The sequence below is a fragment of the Pavona decussata genome, unplaced genomic scaffold, assembly GCF_977016875.1.
Source record: "Pavona decussata unplaced genomic scaffold, jaPavDecu1.1 SCAFFOLD_233, whole genome shotgun sequence".
Taxonomy (NCBI): Eukaryota; Metazoa; Cnidaria; class Anthozoa; order Scleractinia; family Agariciidae; genus Pavona; species Pavona decussata.
In genome coordinates this window covers 3,126,285-3,147,441 of record NW_028145638.1, presented here as the reverse complement: position 1 = coordinate 3,147,441, position 21,157 = coordinate 3,126,285, and the positions used below count along the sequence as shown (strand labels likewise).

The 21,157-nt window shown below is 37.6% G+C and overlaps 2 protein-coding genes across 4 annotated transcripts in view; one reads left to right on the top strand and one right to left on the bottom strand.

Annotated features, from left to right (window-relative positions):
- Positions 1–209: 209 nt before the first annotated feature.
- LOC146458411 (cytosolic Fe-S cluster assembly factor NUBP2 homolog) lies at positions 210–6,974 on the bottom strand. Its single transcript, XM_085090572.1, has 10 exons — positions 6,951–6,974; positions 6,521–6,657; positions 5,399–5,487; positions 4,623–4,732; positions 4,045–4,116; positions 3,219–3,301; positions 2,247–2,357; positions 1,943–2,012; positions 1,006–1,166; positions 210–595 (listed from the first exon to the last, which is right to left on the bottom strand). Exons 1-9 carry the CDS (start codon positions 6,958–6,960, stop codon positions 1,021–1,023), a joined length of 828 nt encoding a protein of 275 aa, XP_084946698.1. The 5' UTR covers positions 6,961–6,974; the 3' UTR covers positions 210–595; positions 1,006–1,020.
- Positions 6,975–7,943: 969 nt separating this feature from the next.
- The window catches only part of LOC146458410 (uncharacterized), a 37,950-nt gene continuing 24,736 nt past the window's right edge, over positions 7,944–21,157 (top strand). The window contains exons 1-4 of one of the 3 annotated variants that reach the window (XM_085090908.1): positions 7,944–8,263; positions 17,109–17,355; positions 18,956–19,297; positions 20,458–20,530. In XM_085090908.1, the coding sequence (XP_084947034.1) occupies positions 8,247–8,263; positions 17,109–17,355; positions 18,956–19,297; positions 20,458–20,530 (679 nt within the window). In that variant the 5' untranslated portion in view covers positions 7,944–8,246. Of the gene's footprint in view, positions 8,264–13,081; positions 13,232–17,108; positions 17,356–18,955; positions 19,298–20,457; positions 20,531–21,157 lie in introns of those variants that run through there. The other 2 variants (XM_085090909.1, XM_085090910.1) reach the window with 2 other exon arrangements.

Below are 21,157 nucleotides of genomic sequence, written 5' to 3'. Positions count from 1 at the left end.
TTTTTTCCCAGTTGAAGCCCTATAGTTGGAACCCTTCGTTAACGACCATCTCTAAAATATGGTCTAAATATGTTTCCAGAAATTCTCATCAAAAGTTTCATACATCCCGATTTTTTTCTTCATATCTGGTAAAATTCCCAAAATATCTTTGTAGATTTCTTTAATTTTGAACGTGAATTTAATGCCGTATGTGCCGTCAAAACTGAACGTGTATGCGATACGATTTTATTACGTTCGTACTGGTGGTCAAACATTGACAGTACGTTATAGTAACAGTGCGTACAATATTCCCAATACTGACAGGCAAAATTGCTGACTTCCAAAACTAACCAACAAGGCTGTTAAGGCATTTATGATTTTCTGCCATGCAAAAAATGAATGTTGTATGACATTTTTCTAAGAATTGAAACAGGTATCGTGGACAGTGTTTTATTTTAGTCCGTTTGCATTCGACAGAATGGCATAACTAGCGGGTTTTCGTCCACTGAACAGCAAAAGGACAGCAAAAATGCTGTTTGCAGGAGAAAGTTTTTCACTGCTAGCCTCCTCCATCCTCTTGTTGGTTGATTTGCACTCTTCCCTTCCGTCGTTGACACTGTAATGACAAATAATATGAGGATTAATGTTTTGTTGGCAATTTATCCAACCTGATGATGAATTTTGAGCGACGTCGATCATGCATAGGGTGCCCTCCCCTTACCACCACAGATAGCCGATGACAAGTGCATAACCTTTCAATCAGCAGATAATTTCCTGAGGTGCTGTTTATTATGCTGTACAAAGTGGTTCTAACTTTTGAGTTGGTGGATGAAATCCTAAAGTGTGACCATTCAAATGAAAGCTTCTGAGCAGCACTTTCCTGTGGTGCTGTTTATTATACTGCACAAGGTAGTTCTGACGTTTGAGTCTGTGAATGAAATCCTAAAGTGTGACCATTCAAAGGAAAGCTACTGAGCAGTACTTTACCGTGGTGTTGTTTATTATGTTGTACAAGATGATTCTAACCTTAGAGTCTGGCATTTACTGGTCCGCATCACTTTCCATGGCCAACAATTTGGATGTGATTTCATTGACTGCATTGAGAGTTGGTGAATTAGGAAACAAGTCTGTAAAGGCTTGGCCCTCTTCTAAAGACTGTGCTAAACTTGGATCCAGTGGAATAGAGCCTGAAAAAAAGAAGGCAAAATATAGAACAACATCCAATGAAAAATAAAGCTGTGTGTATGTAAAAAAAAAAAAAAAAAAAAAAGAAATAATGGAAAAGAAAGGGTTGGAAGAAGGAGAGTAGGGAGTAACCAGGAGACTCCGGGAATGGGGGTGGGGGGTGAGAACTAGGAGACATGACAAGTGGAAACTTGGAGAGGAGGGATGGGAAATGGGAGAGAAGGGGTCAGAACTGGGGGAGAAGGGGGCGGGAACTAAAGAAAAGGGGGTTGGAACTGGGAGAGAAAGGTTGGGAACTGGGAAAGAAGGGGATGGGAACTGGGAGATGAGGGGGTGGGAATCAGGGGAGAAGGGGATGGGAACTGGGAGACAAGGGGTGGGAACTGGGAGATAATGGGGTAATAACTGGGAGAGAAGGGGGTGGGAACTGGGAGAGAAGGGGTGGGATCTGGGAGAGAAGGGGGTGGGAACTTAGAGAGGAGGAGTAGGAACTGGGAAAAAAGAGGTGGGAACTAGGAGAGAAGTGGGTGGGAAATGGAGGAAAGGGGATGGGATTGGGAAAATGCTATTTGCATGATGCAGCTATTCAGCAAAATTGGCAAAAAAAAATTATAGGAAAAAATGATGCAGGAAGTAAGGAGTTCAGACCTCCTGCCCCTCCGCCACCCCTCCCCTCTCTTGGTTTTGAAGTGAAGTTGGGATGGGAGGATGGCATTAATTTTGTTAATTACAACAAACATAAAAAAAATTGGACAAAATAATATGAAATCAGAATTACCTAAAAATGCAACACCACAATTCTTTGCTAAGGCTTCTCCACCTCCTTTTGAAAACACATTTGTACATTCCTACCAAAAATACACAATAAACAATAACTATTTGTGCAACTCTGGTGTCAGCTGATGCCGGTGCTACAAAGACATCAGACAACTGCTGTGGTTTGAAACATTGTGAAATAATAGAGATTTAGAATTGTATTGACAACAAATGGCAACTGTGAGATTTGCATTTATGTACATAGATGAGAATAGTGCAGAATAATTTATTTTTGAGTTCATAACACACCCATCATACGAACTTACACTGCAATGAGGGCAAACAAATCCACTCATGTTTTCCACCACACCCAAGATTGGAATTTTAGTTTTTTGGCAGAAAGAGAGCTCTCTTCTCACATCAGACACAGCTACACCCTGCAGGATATTAATTAACAACATTTATTCATTACAATCTCAGAACATACAGAGTCAATAAGTACAAGCCAAACTGTTCAAAGAAGTCTAAATTAGAAGCATCGTTTTGCATCGTTTCGCATTCAAAATCCACTGGATTGTCTCGAAACAGACTTGTCATATTTACGCAAAACAGTGCCTCCCTCATCAAGGACCTCTGAATAAGTCCTGCACATTTAACAGCAAAAATACTTGTAAGCACTGAGCTCAAATCAGTGCCACAAGATAGTAGTCAGAAGAACTGTGTCTGTGACCCAAGTAAACTTCGCCCATTTTTCTATTGTTTAAATAGACTCACCTGACAAAATAATATTATTCCAGAGCATCCATTGTCTATTACAATTTTGCAATATTTGCAATACAGTGGAACCTCGATTTTACAATATGGCAAGGGGACAGCAAAATCATATCGTTTAGTCAGGATATTGTTGTAAACAAACTCCAGATTTATACATAATTTTGCCAGGACTTTAAATTGGGAATATGGTTAGAACGATGATCGTAAAATTGGGGTTCCACTGTACTTAGATATGCTATTCTGACAGCTAATGCCTTTATTTATTTTGCCTTGCACACTTCCCTTAGTTTACTATTATTAGAGGAATAACCACCAAAGCATGCAAGTGCAGTATCAGATCTAGAGCAGCAGCCTGGGGGCCCCACCCAACCTCCTTATTTACGTGGAACCTGGGTCACTTTGAAAAATCTATTAAGCCATGACTGTTCTCATAAAACCTCTCCCTTTTACATGACCCATTAAGCCTCCCTGGAGGTTTAATAAAGGACATATTATTCAGTTTGATGTACTAATAATATTCACACCTGTGGAGTAGTTACAAGAATTGCTCCATCTGGGTTGTAATTTCTGAGATTTTCCACCACTGTTATGTGCTCATCAGATGTCCCTGGATTAAACAACAACACAAACATGATTTAATCTATATTTGAAGTCTGTTATCTGGTTCTTTATACCTTAATAAACCGGCTAGTACTTTAAACGCTAATAAACAATACAGACACATACTACCAGCCCTGTAATCACAAGGCAGTGATTTTAAAATGTTAAACCAACAAAGTATATCGTGAAATTTAAATAGCAGCACAAACTTCAAAACCCCTTTGACAAGTATAACCTTAACTGTGACCATTCTTCAGTGAGGAATACAGGACTGTTTGGTTGCATTTTTTCCAAAAATGCGCAATTCTGTTCTTTTCAATTCCAAGAAGGTTGAGGTTAGAAAGATAATGGTGATGCATCCTTGAAGAAAAGCAGCTTGGTTGCAAACTTAGGGTGGCTGAAATCATAGGCTGTATTATGTTAAGAATGACAGTAAAAATAAATTTAATGGAAATAATGTGATGGAATATATTAAGCCTGGTGAATAAAATAATGAGAATGATGTATTAATCAGTAAATGACACAGGCATACTCGGAACAACCTAGCAGTATGCAGGATGTTTGTCCCATGAACCTAGTTTTATGGCCTTAGCTCCCATGAGTCTCCTGTAGCTCAGTAGCAGAGCATCCGAACTAGTAATCGGAAGGTCTTAGGTTCGACTCCTGATAGGAACACTCAGATTTTTTTCCGAGTATGCCTGTGTCATTTACTGATTAATATATCATTCTCAATAAATTTAATGTTTATACCTGGAGGTGTGTCGATAATTAGGTAATCTAGATCGCCCCAGCACACATCTGATAGAAACTGCTTGATCATTGCTAAGCAAAGAAAATCAAAATTGATTGTTGAATGACATTTAATACACAGTCACTGGAGCAACTTAAAAACTGTGTAAGAAGGCTGGGATCCATCTTCAAAGAGATACCTGATTATACTTTTGCCATCAACCAGTTTAAGTAAATACATTAAACATAAGAAATACTGATGACTGGTAGAGGCCATTATAAAGCCATAGCTAAACGATGATGATAATTCAATGTTTTTGAAAAAATGCCATGTTGCCAGGCTAAGTACACAATAAAAATTGCAAATATATCCACTGTCACACAGGCGTCACAACTTACAGTTAAAATGTCTCTGGAAAAAAAATTGCAAGAGATTCAACAATTTATTTTTGGGACAAAGTACAGTGATTTGTTGCTTTGCGTATGCAAGGGTGGCAACTACTTATGTGCAATTTATGAAGTGACTTTCTCAAAAACTTTTTTGGCAATAGATCTCTTTACTTTCAAGAATCGTGTAACAAGACTGGAGATGAAAATACCATTTTTCTTTGGTCCCCTCCACACCACAGCATCATCTCGGCTGTTTAATAAAAAACCTATGGACATGACGGCCAGTCGTTGATCTTTATCTGTGTAAACTGGAACCCACCTAAAACAAGTGAAAAAAAAGTGCCAACCTGCTAGATGCAAATTTCTTGAGAAATATTTTAAATATTAAGATCACTTAGTTATAACTTGTTAATTTTCAACTTCTTCGTTTTTCCTTGTGATTTCTTTACCTTTCCTAAATTCCTTTTCCATGGTTCTAAACGTCTTTGATTGTAATAAAATACTATAATAATAATAATAATTAATTTTTATCCTTTGATAGTTGTAAGTCTGGCCCTCTTAGATTAGCACTCACTACCGGTGGGCCAGTCTACTTCCTTGTTTTTCTTGATTGGATTTTTCAATAAACTTGAACTTAACGTTAACTGCCTTGGTGAATTGGCTGTGAAAATATGTATCGCACTAGCCATACCGCAGGGCCTGTAATGTGATCATTGTGTATCCAGATTATTTAATTTACCTTTTTAACCTAGTACTTCTCTTAAAAACACCTGTTAGTGGCTGCCACTGCCTGGGTGAAATGGCTGTGAACATGCATATCATACTGGCCAATTACATCAGAGCTGTGTAGTGTGACCATTGTATTCATATGATTTATTTTACCTTTTTCACCAACACCGTAGTAATTCTCCTGAGAACATCTGTAGCAATGGCACATCATTGTAGAAATTACAAAATTTGTAGTATCTGCGAGTTTTATACTTACCCAGCAGAACACTGGTGTACATCATTTCCTTCCACATTCATCATTCTCGGAATACTTGGTCCACATAAGTCAACATCTAGTATCCCAACCTGGAAAATCAAAGAGAACAAGGCAAAACTATATTTGGTAACCAAAGGATCTGTTTTTCATATATTTTTTATTTCATTTTTCTATTGAAGAGCTCAGAGCATAACTAACCTATGTGCATTTCAAATCGCTTTTTGTTTTTTAGCTCAGATTCACCGGAGCTTTTGCATGCTTATGTGGCCTCTGATTTCATCAGGAAATGTTGCTCTGATTGGTTTGTGCTTCATTTGCGACAAAAAACTATAATTATAGGAACAATTTCCATTTTGAACTTTAAAACTCTTGGTGTTACTTTGATGTAGGACGTACACAGAATGCACTCTGGCCTACATGGGTACGGGGAGTGTGGACTTTTTTTTAAAGACTTGCCTCTAATCTTTATCAGGCTCACAAGCTATGGTATATTTTTAAGGAGCAATGCGGACAGGAAGAAGTCAGTTAAACGACATCACATGTGTTTCCAAAAATACCCATGATGTTCACAAGGAAGGTCTTTAAAATTCCAAGCAGAAGAGGGTTCTCAAATGCCAATGTTTTTGAAGAAAAGCGTGGCGCTAAATACCAGGTTACATTCATTATACGTCCCATGCCGAAGATACACTGAGAGTTTCCAAGGTCTGCACCAAAGTGTCTATAACTGGTTAATGTTATGACCACCACCTGTAGACCTAATTCCTACACTGAGAGAGAAATCCTGGATCTTTTTGGACAAAAACAGTTCGTTTGAATGGTGAAAGGTTTCAAAAGCCTATTAAGTAATTTTTGGTCGGGCATTACCCACCCCATTACTTCCATTTTACACTACTTTACACCAAGGACCATGATCATGTGCCAATACACTAAGCAATTTGGAAACACACACCAAAGATCTTTGGCGTAACCTAAATTAAATGCAGCCTAGGCTAAATTGGAATTTCCTGAAGGGTGGAGGGGGGGGGGGGGGGATCCAATAAAAAAAACTTCCCAAGGGAGGGGTATGGAAATTTTTAGTCATCAGTTACTTAATCTGTAAATAAACAATAAGTTTTAGCAAACCTTTTTCCCTTTACTGTAGAGTGTCCATGCAATCTGTGTGCTGACAGTGCTCTTTCCCACTCCTCCCTTGCCGGACAGAACAAGGATCACATGTTTGATAGATTTTAACACTTCTTCTAAACTCTGCTCTGGCTGAGCTGGCAAAGAAGAACAAAACAAAGTACTGTGACACTTACATTAAGTAACCTAAAAATTAAACAATCATACAACTTCATAGTTTTACAATGTCGAAAGACGAACGAGACTTTTCAAACTAGGAACAACAGTACGATACAAATTTGAAGCAAAAGTCAACCGTAATTTGAAAGTGACAGTACAACAGAACTGTTTCAATCTTTCGTCCGAGTTACTTCTAGGAAAATAAGTGCAAAAAGCTCCGCAGTTAGATTAAAAAATGAGACAGCATTTTTCCCCTTCATAAGATACTTACCGTCCGCCATTTTGGAAAGGAAAATATCTGCTGGACAAATTCTCTTGGACTGTCGGCTCAAGACTAACTGAGAAAAACGGTCTTTTTTTGGGGGGGGGGGGGGCGGCGGTGTGGGGGGTAATTCTTTTTTGTAATTCAGTAAGTATTTTAACTGCAAGTTTAGGACTATTAGTATGAGTCACAAAAATATTCGGTCACAAGAATATTTTGAAAATGTTTCTGAGTAACAAGCGCGCTTTCTTAACGGAAAAAAGAGCAACTGCGCTCGTATTCTTGTTTTAGTTTCTTCCGTATTATTGTAAAACTGACAAATCGACCGCAATTTTCTTTGGTCTACACTCTTATGGACCATAGAATGACGCAACTGCGGTTCGTGGTTCCACTGTTATGACGTCATTTTATGGTCTACAAGATTAGAAAACTTCCGCCGATTTGTTAAACACTGGAAAGAATTTCACAAAACCATCGGAAACGCTTCACATGTTCATTATACACTTGTTACGATCGACGAAAAAGTTGTTTTTCCTATCGTTACCTTTTTTTTCTTCTAAATTTAAAAGCGGAAGATTTTACGTGATCAGGACCCATTACAAGGCTCCTAACCGTGTAAAATCTTCCGTTTTTGAAATCTACCCTGTATACCACCACATCCATTTTTTTTATATACGGGAACAAAGCGCTCAAACCGGACGTAGTTGCCTGTCAACCACTACACGAAAATGACAACCTCCATTTTAATTCAAGACCTCCGTTTGAGCTGAAACCAGCTTTGAAAATTCTCCTCTTTTGTTATGCACGTGGTTGTTTTCAATCGTCTTGAGTGATGACGGAGGGTCTAACTTCATTAAAATCTCCATTACTTTTTAACAATACAAGCGTAAAGGTCTGACTCGGAGCTGGAAAACAGTCAGTTCTCCATTGACGTCACTGGGTGACTTGCGATCAACCGCACGAGCTCACGTGGGCTAAAACTGCGGTGTGAGATCACTCCTAAACTGAGCTTATCCCGTGCTCATGATACTGATGTAAACAGTCAAAAAATCTTCAAAGAAAGTCGTTAGAACAGTAGACTGCGAGTAGTCGTACTTCTTTTCTCAGATCACGCGCGCAAAGTGACGGCTTCGCCGCTCGCAAGATCCATCGCGCGCGCTACAGAACTCAGGAGAAGAAAGACTGCTCGCAGTCTACTAGAACAGTTCCCGAAATACTTCCTTCAACTGTCAGGACTGTGATTTGGAAAAATACATGTAACCGGCTCAGTCTTCTGTTCATGAATGCTTCACGGATGCGGTGGTGATGTCCGTCAGGTACAGGTATGCAAACTTTTATTGGAAATTCAAGAAAAAAGCACAGGATCTTAAAATAGACAAGAAGGCTCAAGCATGCGCTCTCGTGGACTTTCATGTGTTTGTTTTAAGAACACAGGTAATTCCTTCATCTTTCGATTTAAGTTTCAAAATTTCACTGCTCCACCTAAATGGGTCTTACTTGTCGTTGTCGGTTTTTCCTCGATGGAGGTTGTCGTTTGTTTCCGTTTCACTTTATGCGCTGTCGCTATTTTTCTGTCCATGTTGCTTGTCAGAATTTACCGTGGAAGGACCTCGTCTAGTCTTCTTTAATTTCAATTGTTTTGGACGTCACGAAACAGTTAAAGCAAAATGTTACTCCAGGTGTTTCAGTCGAACTTAGCGATTGTAACGCCAGCTGATTTGGAAAACGTCGAGCTGAATTTCAGAAATATCAGTGTTCAGATCAGATATGGGTTAGGAAACATTTTCAAAACACAAGCTGATGTATCGGACGATCATGACGAAGATCACTGAAGGTCGGGGACAGATAGTCGGGGAGGGGGAGGGGGTGGTGGGGGAAGGAAAGTCCGCAAAACGGGCGAACATTTTTTTAGCGAAAAAAGTCAAGCGGAAAAGCGGAAAAATATGTGCATATAATTTTTTCCGGTCGTTTTTTCTTCGCCGAAATATTTTTATGGAATCTCGATAAAAAGGAATAAGCGCCCAATCCGAGATAATGGGAATGAGAAACAAAACAAAACAAAGAAACAACTATACTCTTTTTTGATAAGAACGTCTTATTTTGGAGCCGAGGCTAAACGTTCTTATTTTGTCGGCAATTTGAGTTTGAACTGAAAAGTTAGTTAGCGGTTATAGTATTTCAATAATCAAATCTATATGGACGTGACCAAGACACCAATCAAAGAGCAATATGTTCCGTAATGTGGTTTCAAGCTACTTGCGACATGCTCTGTTGCGCGGCTAATTTGACTGTACAGACCAAAGTTTTACATGTATTATTTTACCCGTAATTTTACTATTCATTTCAAAAACAATTTGTCAAAAAAATGTATCTTAACTGACTCTCAGTCTGGGTAATGTTTTTAGAAGGTTCTTAAATTTTAGTTGACCTCAGCCTCAACGTTCAATAACGTTCTCATGATAAAATAGGTTCTTAAAAAAAAAAAAAAAAAAACCCAGACTGTATCGTTAACGATTCGCTGAACGATTATGTGCTTTATTGACGGGGAATAACACGCAAAGCAAGTCGAGAATGACCAACAACGATTATTTTTGCTGAATTCTTGATTCGGGCCTGTTTCATCAAATTGATTACTCGGCGTTCAACTGACTAACGGGCTGTAATATAAAACTGGCAATATGACATTGATTAATCGACAAATTAATAACGAGGAACACGAAATTTAACTCACCGCGTCCGCCTTGCTGATATTCTACTATATTATTCACAAAACACCTGTTTCGCATTCTTAGCGGTGATTGGTTCTATCCAAGCTGGAAAATGAAAACTTTGCGTCAAGTACAGGGGCTCCATTTGGCGCCACACTTGCATCATTGATCAAGTTTCGTCTTCCTTATTGTACATGTCTTGTGGTATTTTGGACTCAAAACGACGAGATTTTAACGGTCACAGCTGCATGAGTATTACCAAACCATCGGTGCCAAAACTACGCAAAACGTCCTGATTGATTTGCGCTCTTGTACGGCTTTTTTACAAGCATTTTTTTTTCGCTTTCCATAGCCTGGACGAAACTCGAGTACAGCTGGTTTTTAAGAAGAGTCTTTAATTTCAGTTCGGTTTGAAAAAACTTAAGGTTGGTTGACAAATTGTATCCCTAAACTCCGGCGGCACCTGCCGGTCCCGAACGCTATAACCAATTAAAAGTCATTCTTTGTCTTAATTTTGTTGTCGTTCCTGTCAATATACGAACGTTTTAGCCTTAAATGACGGCCAACAGGGAAGTTTTTATGGTAAAATTGTCAGCATTTTAACTATTGCAGACTGTCATAAGTCGCTAGTGGTAAATATTAAAATACATGAACGGCCGCCTCCTGACAAATATTCTTTGCTTGGAAACTATAGATTACGTAGTATGCTATTGTGTATTCGCCAAAATTTGTTTCGTTTTGTTGGACCAGTAGAATACTTCCTATACAAGAGAGCCATCTTTTTACCGTTTGAATGTTTTTCTACGGGGAAACGTCAACAATTACATGAAAGAGTCTGCATCCCCGCGGCAAATGAAGCCGAAGACGGCGGCTGAATTTTGGATAAGTAAAATTAAAAATTGTTGCTGAAAAAAAAAAAAACTAGACTGAGTAAATAGGTCTTAACATCAATCAATTTACACTGAATAAAATATTTTTACGACTCAGTCTCTGGCGAGTCACCTATGTTTGCCGACTTTTCAAATTACGGGTCTACTGGCCGTCTACTCATGTTTTGTAAAAGTCGAGAAATGATTCATCGACTGAACGGCTTTGCGAGAGTCCGACTGACTGGAGTTTTAATATGTATTTATAGCAAATTCACAGTGAGATGTATGATGAAGACGGAAATATTATCAGTTTAATTTTGACTGTCGAGTGTCGCATGTAAGTTTCCTTGTAAACTGAATATTTACGAAAAATGGTGAGCAAAATTAAGTTTCTGTTGATTCTTCTGACGTGTTACGCGGTTATGCAAGTTTGTGACTTTGCGTTTATAGCCATAGAAAAAATGCAGAATTATCAACATTTATAGGACTTAAAACTGCTGCCTTGGTAATAAAATTTCAACTGACTCAGTTCTTGTCAGTTTTCAAAACAAGAGAGGCTTCGAAATGTAAATGATAATTTTACGTGGAATTTACATGTAAAAAATATATTCTTGTGCTCACATTTCATGGAAACTTCTTAACGCGCTATAAATACAAGTAATACATATATATATATTTATATAAATAAAGTATAAAGTAAAATTTAAAAGAGCGATCACCCGTTTTGTATTTTTGCATCTAAATTTGTCTGCGATACAGTAATTTCTTTTCTATCTTGCAGCGCCGGCATCGAATTATAAAGATAGCGAGCTTACTGTTGAACTATTATCCATCCTTTAGAAGCCCAGAAGCCTAGTGGCTGATGAAATAGCTACAGTTTTCCTTTAATCAAACGGCAAAATATAAAAATGTAAACAAACTGAAGAAAAATACATTGTAAATCAAGTTTATCTAGATCCTTTATCTATTTTACCCATTCTGCCACATATTATGTTCTTCCCTTCAGAGTTTTTTGGACGTTTTCTTCATTTAATTTAGTTTCGCGGAAGAAGGTTGTTTTTGACGCGTATTTTTTTTTTCAAAATTCTACATCACATTTTGCGTGCAGCCGTCGCGGAACAAAGGCGAGACTTACACTTGACAGATGTTCCTCACGTGTGTTTTTCTGCGTTGTGATTGGCTAAGAAACTGACCTTTCTCGAGAATCGGGTTTTTGATGATATGCCGGGATAAAATGGCGTCTCAAGAATTTGGTTTGTGTCACTGGATGGCCAACAAAAACTTAAATTGAAGCTCGTTTAGTCTGCGAACACATCGGGAAAAAACGATTTTTCAAAGGTGTGTTTTTTCGTTTAAGAATCGTTCGCGATTATTCTATCCATTAGACATTTGTTCATCCTGCCACAAGTCAGGTCTGGCTTGCGTTCTCTTATTCAAGTGGATTACTTGTTTCTATATCAGTTCAGGTACTTTAGTTTAGGGTATGACGAATGTGTCTTGCGCTTAATAATTTACGCCCAGAGATTTTTCGCGAATTTTGAGTGGCGGAAACCAGCCAGGTACCTTACAAATGTTTACGCCGCAAATCGGCTAAAAGTTATCAGGTAAAAAAAATAAAATAAATTAATAGGCGTTATTTCTTTCTGTATTCCCAAAACGCACTATTACTTAATGATCTTTAATATTCAGAACCGAGAAAAAACCCTGACAACGACTGATAATGATGAAAGATCATGGAAATATATGTTAGAAGAAATTGCCAGCCAAATACAGAAGTGTTTTAAGTTAGTACACTCATTCGCGAGTATATTGGTCAAACAGATTGGAGAAGTCGTACTTCGCAAATAACGCACCCACATGCTTAATGGTGCGTTTCCGGTCGCGGTGTGATTCCAGTGATAATCGAATGTTGCCTAGCATTTACTAGACTCTATCATTGCGATGACAGTTGAAAACGAAAAATATTGCAAAACATTGTTGTAGAAATTATTTAATTTGATTACATTGGTCGCTGTGTGCATATGCTGGGAGCTTCAACCGGATTTTTTTCACTGTAAAGACGTCTATTCTCAGAGGTTAACATACTGATTTTGAATTGATCCGTGTTTAATTAGGACATTTCTTTCGCAACATCACACGGAGTAAAACCAGGCCTCTCAATGGCGGAGTTTAAACAAAAATTACGCGTTTAATTCGAAATGCAAAATGAAAACGATGATGGAAAGGGGGTGAATACTTTAATGTACAAATTATCTAAAGCTTCGGTTTTGAGCCCTCTAGGAAACAACGACGGATTTGACTTGGCATTTCCGCTGAAAATTCCCAAATGAAAACTAGCTAGTATTGTTGTATCGAATTTCCGTGTCGTGGTTAATTATTATTTTTGACTCGCTCAGGCAAACATCACTACGGCTGATGGCAATTTATTTTGCTTTGAGAAATCGAAAGTGGTCATACGAAAGGGTTAAAGCATGGAATTTTTTAAACTTGTTGAGTGGGAGGCAATCAAGCGAGAATCTGACACTATTGTAGTCTGTTTTGTAATGTAAATCTTGGCCCAGACAAGACGCCATCGCATGAATCTTTCCTCAATATCGTCGATTATTGTGTGCGCAGGCGTAGTAGCCCGAAGTCCCACAGCGAAAGCAAAATAGGACGGACTGTTTTTTGTCTACTAAAGTTGGCCCGCGTTAGCGGAACAAGCTCGCAAACGGTAAATATTGCACTGTGGTTGTGTTCTTTACTTTTCGCTTCGATTCTTGTTCATGTAGTTTTTGCGTCAGACGCGAAGTTCGGTTGAAAATTGGTGAAAGTGCACTGCTTAGTTTGCAAAGATGGCTGGTTGGCTGTGGCGTGTCACCCGAGAAGGCGAGATGAAGACAACGTGACGGCAACTAAATTAGTCAGCGAAACTTGGCGCTCTTACAGGCAAACAAGCCTGTAACTTTTGGGGGTATATTATTCGAAGATTTCTTGTGAAACAGTTGGGTGATTGGCGTCGTTATGCGGGCTTTTAAGGTCGTCTTTTCATACGCAGATTTAATCGCCTATTTTTGAATTAACTGAAATAGAAACGTGACGAAATGATCCTCGCAAATTCCATCATATTGAATGGCCCCAGACTCAACAATAACTTATCTCTCGCCTGTTTGGCCTTGAGTTCAACACAGCTAGGTGCTCTTAATGACTAAGAAAGAGAACTCTTTGTGAAGGCGTTGCAAATATATTGCGAACAAACGGAGTGTTTCTTGTGTCGGCACGGAGCCTAATCCAGACGCGCATGTATCGCTAAAATCGAAAATGAACGATTACATTAAATATGAAGAGAATCGTCAAAATGCGAACACCAAAGCCAAGAATTACACCGTTCCAATGTAAAATTTACAAATTCTTACTCTGTCTCTGAATTTCGGCAAAATGTGAACGGCCTTTACCCGTGTCTGTAACATGTCATCGGCTTCTAAATTCAAGCCTATTTGCACATTGTATTGTGTTTCCAGGTTGTCTTGAGCGCGTACAAAATTGCTTGTATTAGTCTCATTGGAATAGAACGCCTTCGAAACGGGAAGCTGTGCAAATGGACCGTTTTCCAATAGAAAGGTTTTTGCGTTTTCGTCGTGTATAGGTTTGTAAGTTTCGCCGCTGCAATCAGCGATCGGGTTTTCATTTGACGACGTAAGTGGCACATTTTCAACGCGTGTTTTCGAAGTCTACGCTCGAATGAGCACGTAAAAGCGCATAAATTTGCAACTCGCCGATGCGATTTGTTTTACCACAAATCTCTTCCTCGCTCAAATCGAAAACCGCTGAGCTCAAGATTTCCATTTTAAAATGTTTCTCTTTTAAATATCGTTTAAATTTGCCTCGTCCAAGCTACGGTGTTGTAAAAGGAAGAATATAGGTTCTTCTAAACTAGTCTGCTGGTAGTTATTAATATTCATGATGCAGATTGTTTGTCTAATATTCATGGATGATAGTTGGTGTTTCTTGTGGCGGGTTTTAAGTAATTTAACTTCGGTTTTTGTCGAAGAAAGTCTTGTCAGTACATCTTGTTGTAAAAGCGCTGTTTGTCTTTACAGAGTTTTGCAATTACCGAGGTTGGAAAATGCTAAACTGCCAATTTAAAAAGGGCATGTGCTTGGCTGTCTGAGTTGCACTTTGAATATTGCAATAAATTTGGTTTAAGTGGGTGCGCGCTGGACTTCAAAGCAGTCGTAATATTTTGTGAAATCCATTTGAATTAAAAAGTTTAAATTGAGATCTAAACACCAATTAATATAAATGTTTAAAATGTTGAAATTTGTTCCAGTGTTTGCCCACACTTTATTTCAGATATTTCTAAGTTTAATAGTTTGGAGATCTAGGATTTTCAAGAATTGCTTTTTGTGCTTTAGATTTTATTGTTTGCTTTTTTATGTTAAGAATTTAGTTTGACATGACTGCATTTGCCAATTATCGTGCCATTTTGTTCAATACCTTGATCTTCTGCTGATTTTTGGTAATAAAAAAACCACTGTTTAAATGTGCTGCAGAAATTTATAAAGTTGTGATCAGGTAGAATGCCCATAGAACTCTCTGGCAATATATTTAAGTAGTCTATGTTCTTATACATGTATACTAAGCTGGGCAACTCTAGGGTCATGGATTAATATACATATTTTCAATTGTGACAAATTGACTGTCAGAGGAAACACACAACTGCTGATGTTAGCTGTTTAAGTTACTGGTGGTGGTTTAGGTGTCTTTACCACACCTTACATCAGTTAAATTTATAGTACAAATTAGTGGGGTGCTAATGCTTTTGGTTTGAGTTAGCAACAAGTTTGTCATGGAGTAACCAAACTGAAAAAAAAAAAAAAAAAAAAAACCAATAATAAAAAAATTAGAACTCATTTCCTGTTATAAATTAAAAAAATGTTATCGAAAATATTTGAACCATGACCTTTTGAATGATAACAATTTCCTTTTCAATAACATTGATACTTTATCTGTAAAAAAAAAAAGAAAATGAATAGGTTATTTTATGTATGAAACCTGACAAAAAACTATATATTTTTGTAAGGCAATAATATAAAAGTCTTCATCTGTAAATGGAATGCTATTGAAGTTCACTAGTTGTTGTTTGATTGTCAAGATTCTACTAAAGCTATTTGCATGGCACCCCAAAAATATTTAGGGATCTTACACTGTTGACTAGTTTCGAAATTCCACCACAAAAGTGCCTCATTTTCAATACTGACCTGTCATTGGAAACAGAAATCTTTTTTATAGCTCATTGTTCTGGGTAGTGATACATACAGAAATATTGTTTTTCTCAGTATGTTGTTTCAACCTTGATGGCTACAGTGAGTTCATTCTTTATATCTAGAATGCTGTCAGTTTCAGAAAAAGTTATGGCAAGTTTAGATGAATTAACTTAACGGACATGTAGATGGCAGATTTTGCCATTTGCTATCTCTTTTTTGAAGCCTCTGCCAGTGATAAATACTGAACATTTAATGTGTAAATCCATTACCTCAAAATGTTGGGACTGCTGTTCAAGAAAGTAGACTGTGAAGCCTGCCGCACACTTGAGGAAAGAGCTGAGCAAACTGCCTCGCGAGGCGATTAGCTCAGCTGTTTCATCATGTGTGCAGTTGCGTTTTCATGAGTTTTTCGCCTCGTGAGGCCGTGAGGAAAATATCTATCATTTTTTTCTATTTGAGATATCGCCTTGCGAGGTGAAATTCTCAAAAAAAACTCAAACGCATACTTGAGGAAACAGCTGAGCTGATTGCCTTGCTTGGCCTCGCGAGGCAGTTTGCTCAGCTCTTTCCTCAAGTGTGAAGCAGGCTTAAATTATCTGTTGAACTGCCACGCTGAATACTGAAAATTACAGGTAATTTTAATAGAGCCAGATTTTATATTATTGAATGGCAAAATAGAACATCAAGCAATTTTTTATGCACATGGTAGTGAGCCAACAATATTGTTCAAGTCACAGCTCAGTTCAACAGATGTTAAATTATTTTGAATCACATAACATACAGTGCACATCATTCATTTTTAAGGGAACCAGGTCCCACTTTGTTCTTTAAATCACTGGCCCGTTAAAAGAGAAGATTTTTTGATTGGTCAGCCTATAAATATTACTGTATTTCTTATACATGTACATGCATGCATGTCTACCGCCCAGACAGATCTTAGTCCTTCTTTGTAAAATTAAAGGAGTTTATTTTCTATTCATCCAGTAATTCAGCCTCCAGTACAATCAAAACTCGAGCATTAATTATTCACACCTTAACCGCAAGGCCTCCATGGTGGTGAAGTATGCATAAAGGGGAAATATGCATATTTTACGACTAAACAACGACAACAACAACAACAACCTTTATTTTCCTCAACTAAAATCTGGCAAACCCATCCAGCTGCCAGCATGCCATAGATGTCCTGATTATTAACATTAGTAGTGGGATGAAACAAGCAAAGGCACACTTGAACAAATTGCACATTGACTAATATTGGAAATTTTCATTAATTTTATAAGGGTTATTTCTATGTTTATAAATTTATATTCATCTGCAAAAATGTAAATTATCATGACTTTTTAGGAGGATGGATGAGGGCACTCCTCAGCTTGAGGATTCTGCTGTTGCTGAGGACACATGTCCTGTGGATACAGCTGATCAGCTCATCCCTGAACCACTCTTACATGTAGTTGGTGATTCAAGTGTGATGCAGAGTGCAGCTGTCCAGGAGGACTGTCAATCATCTGTCAATTTTGACGATGCTCAGGAGAAAGTGGATTCTGGCAGCATTGAGAATGTCAACATGGAATTGATCCCAGAGGATGTAAATGTAAGGTTCATGATTTTCATTATTTCATGCCTTGTACTTAAAGGGGAAGTATCACAAGAATTTGATGTCGTTTGAAAACCCCAGTGAAACAAAACTGTCGATTAGTACCTCTAGTTAGAGACAGAGTAGGTCGGAATGGATTGAAACTTGAAAAATGTTAGGCTAACGTTTTTCAAGTTCTTGCAGTTTTGTTTCGAAAATGTGCTAGAACAGATCAAGAGATGTTCCTTTCAGGAATTGAGTTGATTTCTTTTCTCTCGTTGTTCTAGAATTATTTTGTAGCCAAGTTAAGGTCTATTTCACACTTCCCCTTTAAGCAGAAATTTCAACCCATTAGCTAGGGGGTTCCTGGTTTTTGTCACATTCTCTTGATTTGGTGTGATCATCTGGAAACCTGGACAAAATTACTGCTTGTGGTTTTTTGTGCAATAGCAATAATTGAGAAAGTACAAGAAAAATACTAATTTAAGTCTGCATGGTAACTAACTTTACGCCCTGTCTCTCCACCAAAAACAGTTTCAAAATGGCAGATGACTGTAGCTATGATTGTTCTGAAAAGACTGGTGAAAAAGTTAACAATGAAAACAAACAGGGAAAGAGGAAAGAAATTTGAGGTGTAAATGTATTGCATATGAGGGGTGAAGACCTACACATTTCTGAAAGCTTGTACTAGTATGTTTTCCCTAAATGACTAAGCTGACAGTCATGACTTGCTGTAAATGCAGTTTGGAACTTGTGCACTGCATAACTTAATTTCAACAATATTTGTGAATTTTCTATGTTCTGTAGGTCAGTGCTGTAGTAAAGAAAACCTTGCTAAATGTATTTTCCTTGTTTAGGGGTTGGAATCTCTGTTTAAGCAGCCATGTTCTCATTGTGGTGGAATCATTTGTATCTGTAATGTTCAATATTTTTGTGTTTTGCTCCTACTGCTGCTATCCCAAGAAATTTGTCTAATTTTGGATCTATTCCATCTCATATTTGTGCCCATATGGTGTGAACACCTTGCTGGAATTCTTCAGTGTTTAAAATCACTGGCATAGTGTGAAAATTTTGTTAAGGATCCTTTCTGTATAATTTGGGACAAAACTTGACTTGGATTCACACTGTACAAATCCTGTTTGAATCCCCACAAGTTCTGTGTCAGTGTAGTTTGGATTTGTGCCAGTTTTTTTCTGGTAGGAAACATGTCACATGTATTTATTGCCAGGACTGCTACATTCAGCAGCATTCAGTAGCATATTACTGTTTAATTATATATTTTTTTGTACTTGCTATAATAATTGCAACTAAAATGGTTACAGCTTAAGTAGACTGCTGTACTGGCACAATATTAATGTGATGCAGCCTTCAAATTTTAATATTTAAAATACTATTTTACAATGCTATATATGTTTTAGGTGATTCCCAAGGCATGTAGTGGACAGTCTTTTACCCTGAAGATGACTTAATTAGTCGAAAACATTCAGTTTCTTTTTCTTTTAACATTTTTAGCCTAGTAAAATAGTACTGGTATTTAAATCTTAAGCGAATATTATGGACATCAAATTTAATATTGTTGAATGTATTATAAATTGTTTTGCAAATTGAAATCTCTTAGGATTTGCTCCCTGAAGCCAATGAAGCGTTTGAAGATGTTGAGCCTGTTACAACAGAGACAACAATGGATGACCTGGCGGAAACGGTTACAACAGAAGACATTTCTGAAACTGCTACATCTACTTCAGTCTCAGCTTCAACAGTCTCTTTTGACGAGAAAATTGAAACTAATGGGCAGAACACAGATGAGGAAGAAAAACCGGTAAAATTTGGAAAGATAGCGGATCCTCATGTGTTGGGCTGCTGTGAGTTCTGTGGTGGTCCTGTCAAACGCCGGCGATTTTGTTCTCCTCTCAAGAGATTCTGCTCAAAAGGTTGTTCTCGAAGCTCGAGGAAAGCTAAGGTATGCACGGGGAGCTATAGGTACAGTAAATTGATGTGAGCAAGAATAGATATGCCACACATTCGACATTTAAATCCTAGCAGTATGTAGGATGTTTGTCCCATTAACCTAGTTTAATGGCCTTAGCTCCCACGAGTCTCCTGTAGCTCAGTGGTAGAGCATCTGAACTAATAATCGGAAGGTCTTGGGTTTGACTCCTGATAGGAACACTTGGATTTCCTTTTTTCTGAGTATGCCTGTGTCACTTTGAAGAATACATCATTCTCATTAAATATGCTGTTTATATATGTAATGATTGCATAGTCTTACGTTAAACTGGTAGAAAATTATATACAGGCAGTTGTTTGCCAATATAAACTACACTGATACATGTGGACATAAATATCATGATGATTTTTAATCCTCGACTAAAAGAAGTTTGAGGTTTTCTGGAATTAACATAAAAAACTTGTAAGGAAAGATCCTAAAGCTTTTGTTATCTGATAGCAACAGTCAAAGATTGCGCTATAGAACTTTGTGCATAGTGAAGGGCAAGTAAGTAATATGCCAATAATTTTGAAGTTGATTTTAGTCTATCTATGTATGTTTCTTCCACCTCTATTGCACAATCTCATTGTCTAAATTAAGATAATCAATGGGCCATTTCCAAGTTGCTTTGAACCTCATTGTAAAAACAAGGCTGAGTGTAAAGTTTTATTATGAAAATTAGTGTTCATTCATATGCAAACAAGCTAATTTTCATATGAAGAGCTTTGCATTTACCCTCGCTTTCATGATGAGGTTCACAGCAACTCGGAAATGGCCTATCACGTCACTGATTCACTGTACAGCCTTGTGATATACAAATTGTATATTTAACCGAAAATAAAACAAGGAAACAGTCAATATTGGCCCAGCACATGGAAAGTTAATCTAAATTCCCAGCTGAACACAAAACTGTGATAAAAAATGGTACAGTTCAAGGTTGCATATTGACGACACAGCTGTCAAATTATAGAGTCTGAAGAAGCCAGCTCCACAATGGATTTAGCAGCTGCATGGTCATAAACTAAGGCAATTAAGTCTCCCTTTCTTGTTTCTTCATCTTCACCGTAGTAAGCTGTCTACCTGCTGATAGTGACAGGACACTAAAAAATGTGACTAAAATGTATCTTTTTCAGAAGAAAGAGATTGAAGATATTATCAATGGACAAGATTCTGATGAAGGGAATACTTATACATGTACAGTAACCGGTTAGTGACCTCAGAAAAATAATTGTCTGTCTACCTGTCTGTTGTTTTAATGACCAGTTTCCAGTATCCAGGATCATATTAGGATTGTTACAGAAAGCTTTTTGGCTTAAACAGTTTGATACAGGTTTGTATATGCGTAGAGTCAATGTAAAGGTGATGAAAAAAGATGAAGAAGTTTCTAAAATTTATGTTCTCTTCAAAATATTGAACAGTACTTGACATACCATCATTAAGTAGCAAGTGTTCATGATCAATATTATTTTAAAGCTTTCTGTTCATTTGAATGGCCACAAGTTTTGGAATTTTATCCACAGACTCAAAGGTAATAGAACCACCTTATACTGACATCACAATGTAATACATAAAAAGCACCACAGCACTGAGCACTCAACAGCTTTCATTTGAATTGTAACTTTTTAGGTTTTCATTCACAGACTCAAAAGTTAGAACCACCTTGTACAGCATAATAAACAGCACCATAGGAAAGTACTGCTCAGTAGCTTTCATTTGAATGGTCACACTTTGGCATTTTATCCACGTACTTTAGAATTACAAATAAATTGTCACCTTGTGCACTGTATTAAACAGCATTGCAGTTTTAATAAGGACCTCTTTGGAAATTTTTTT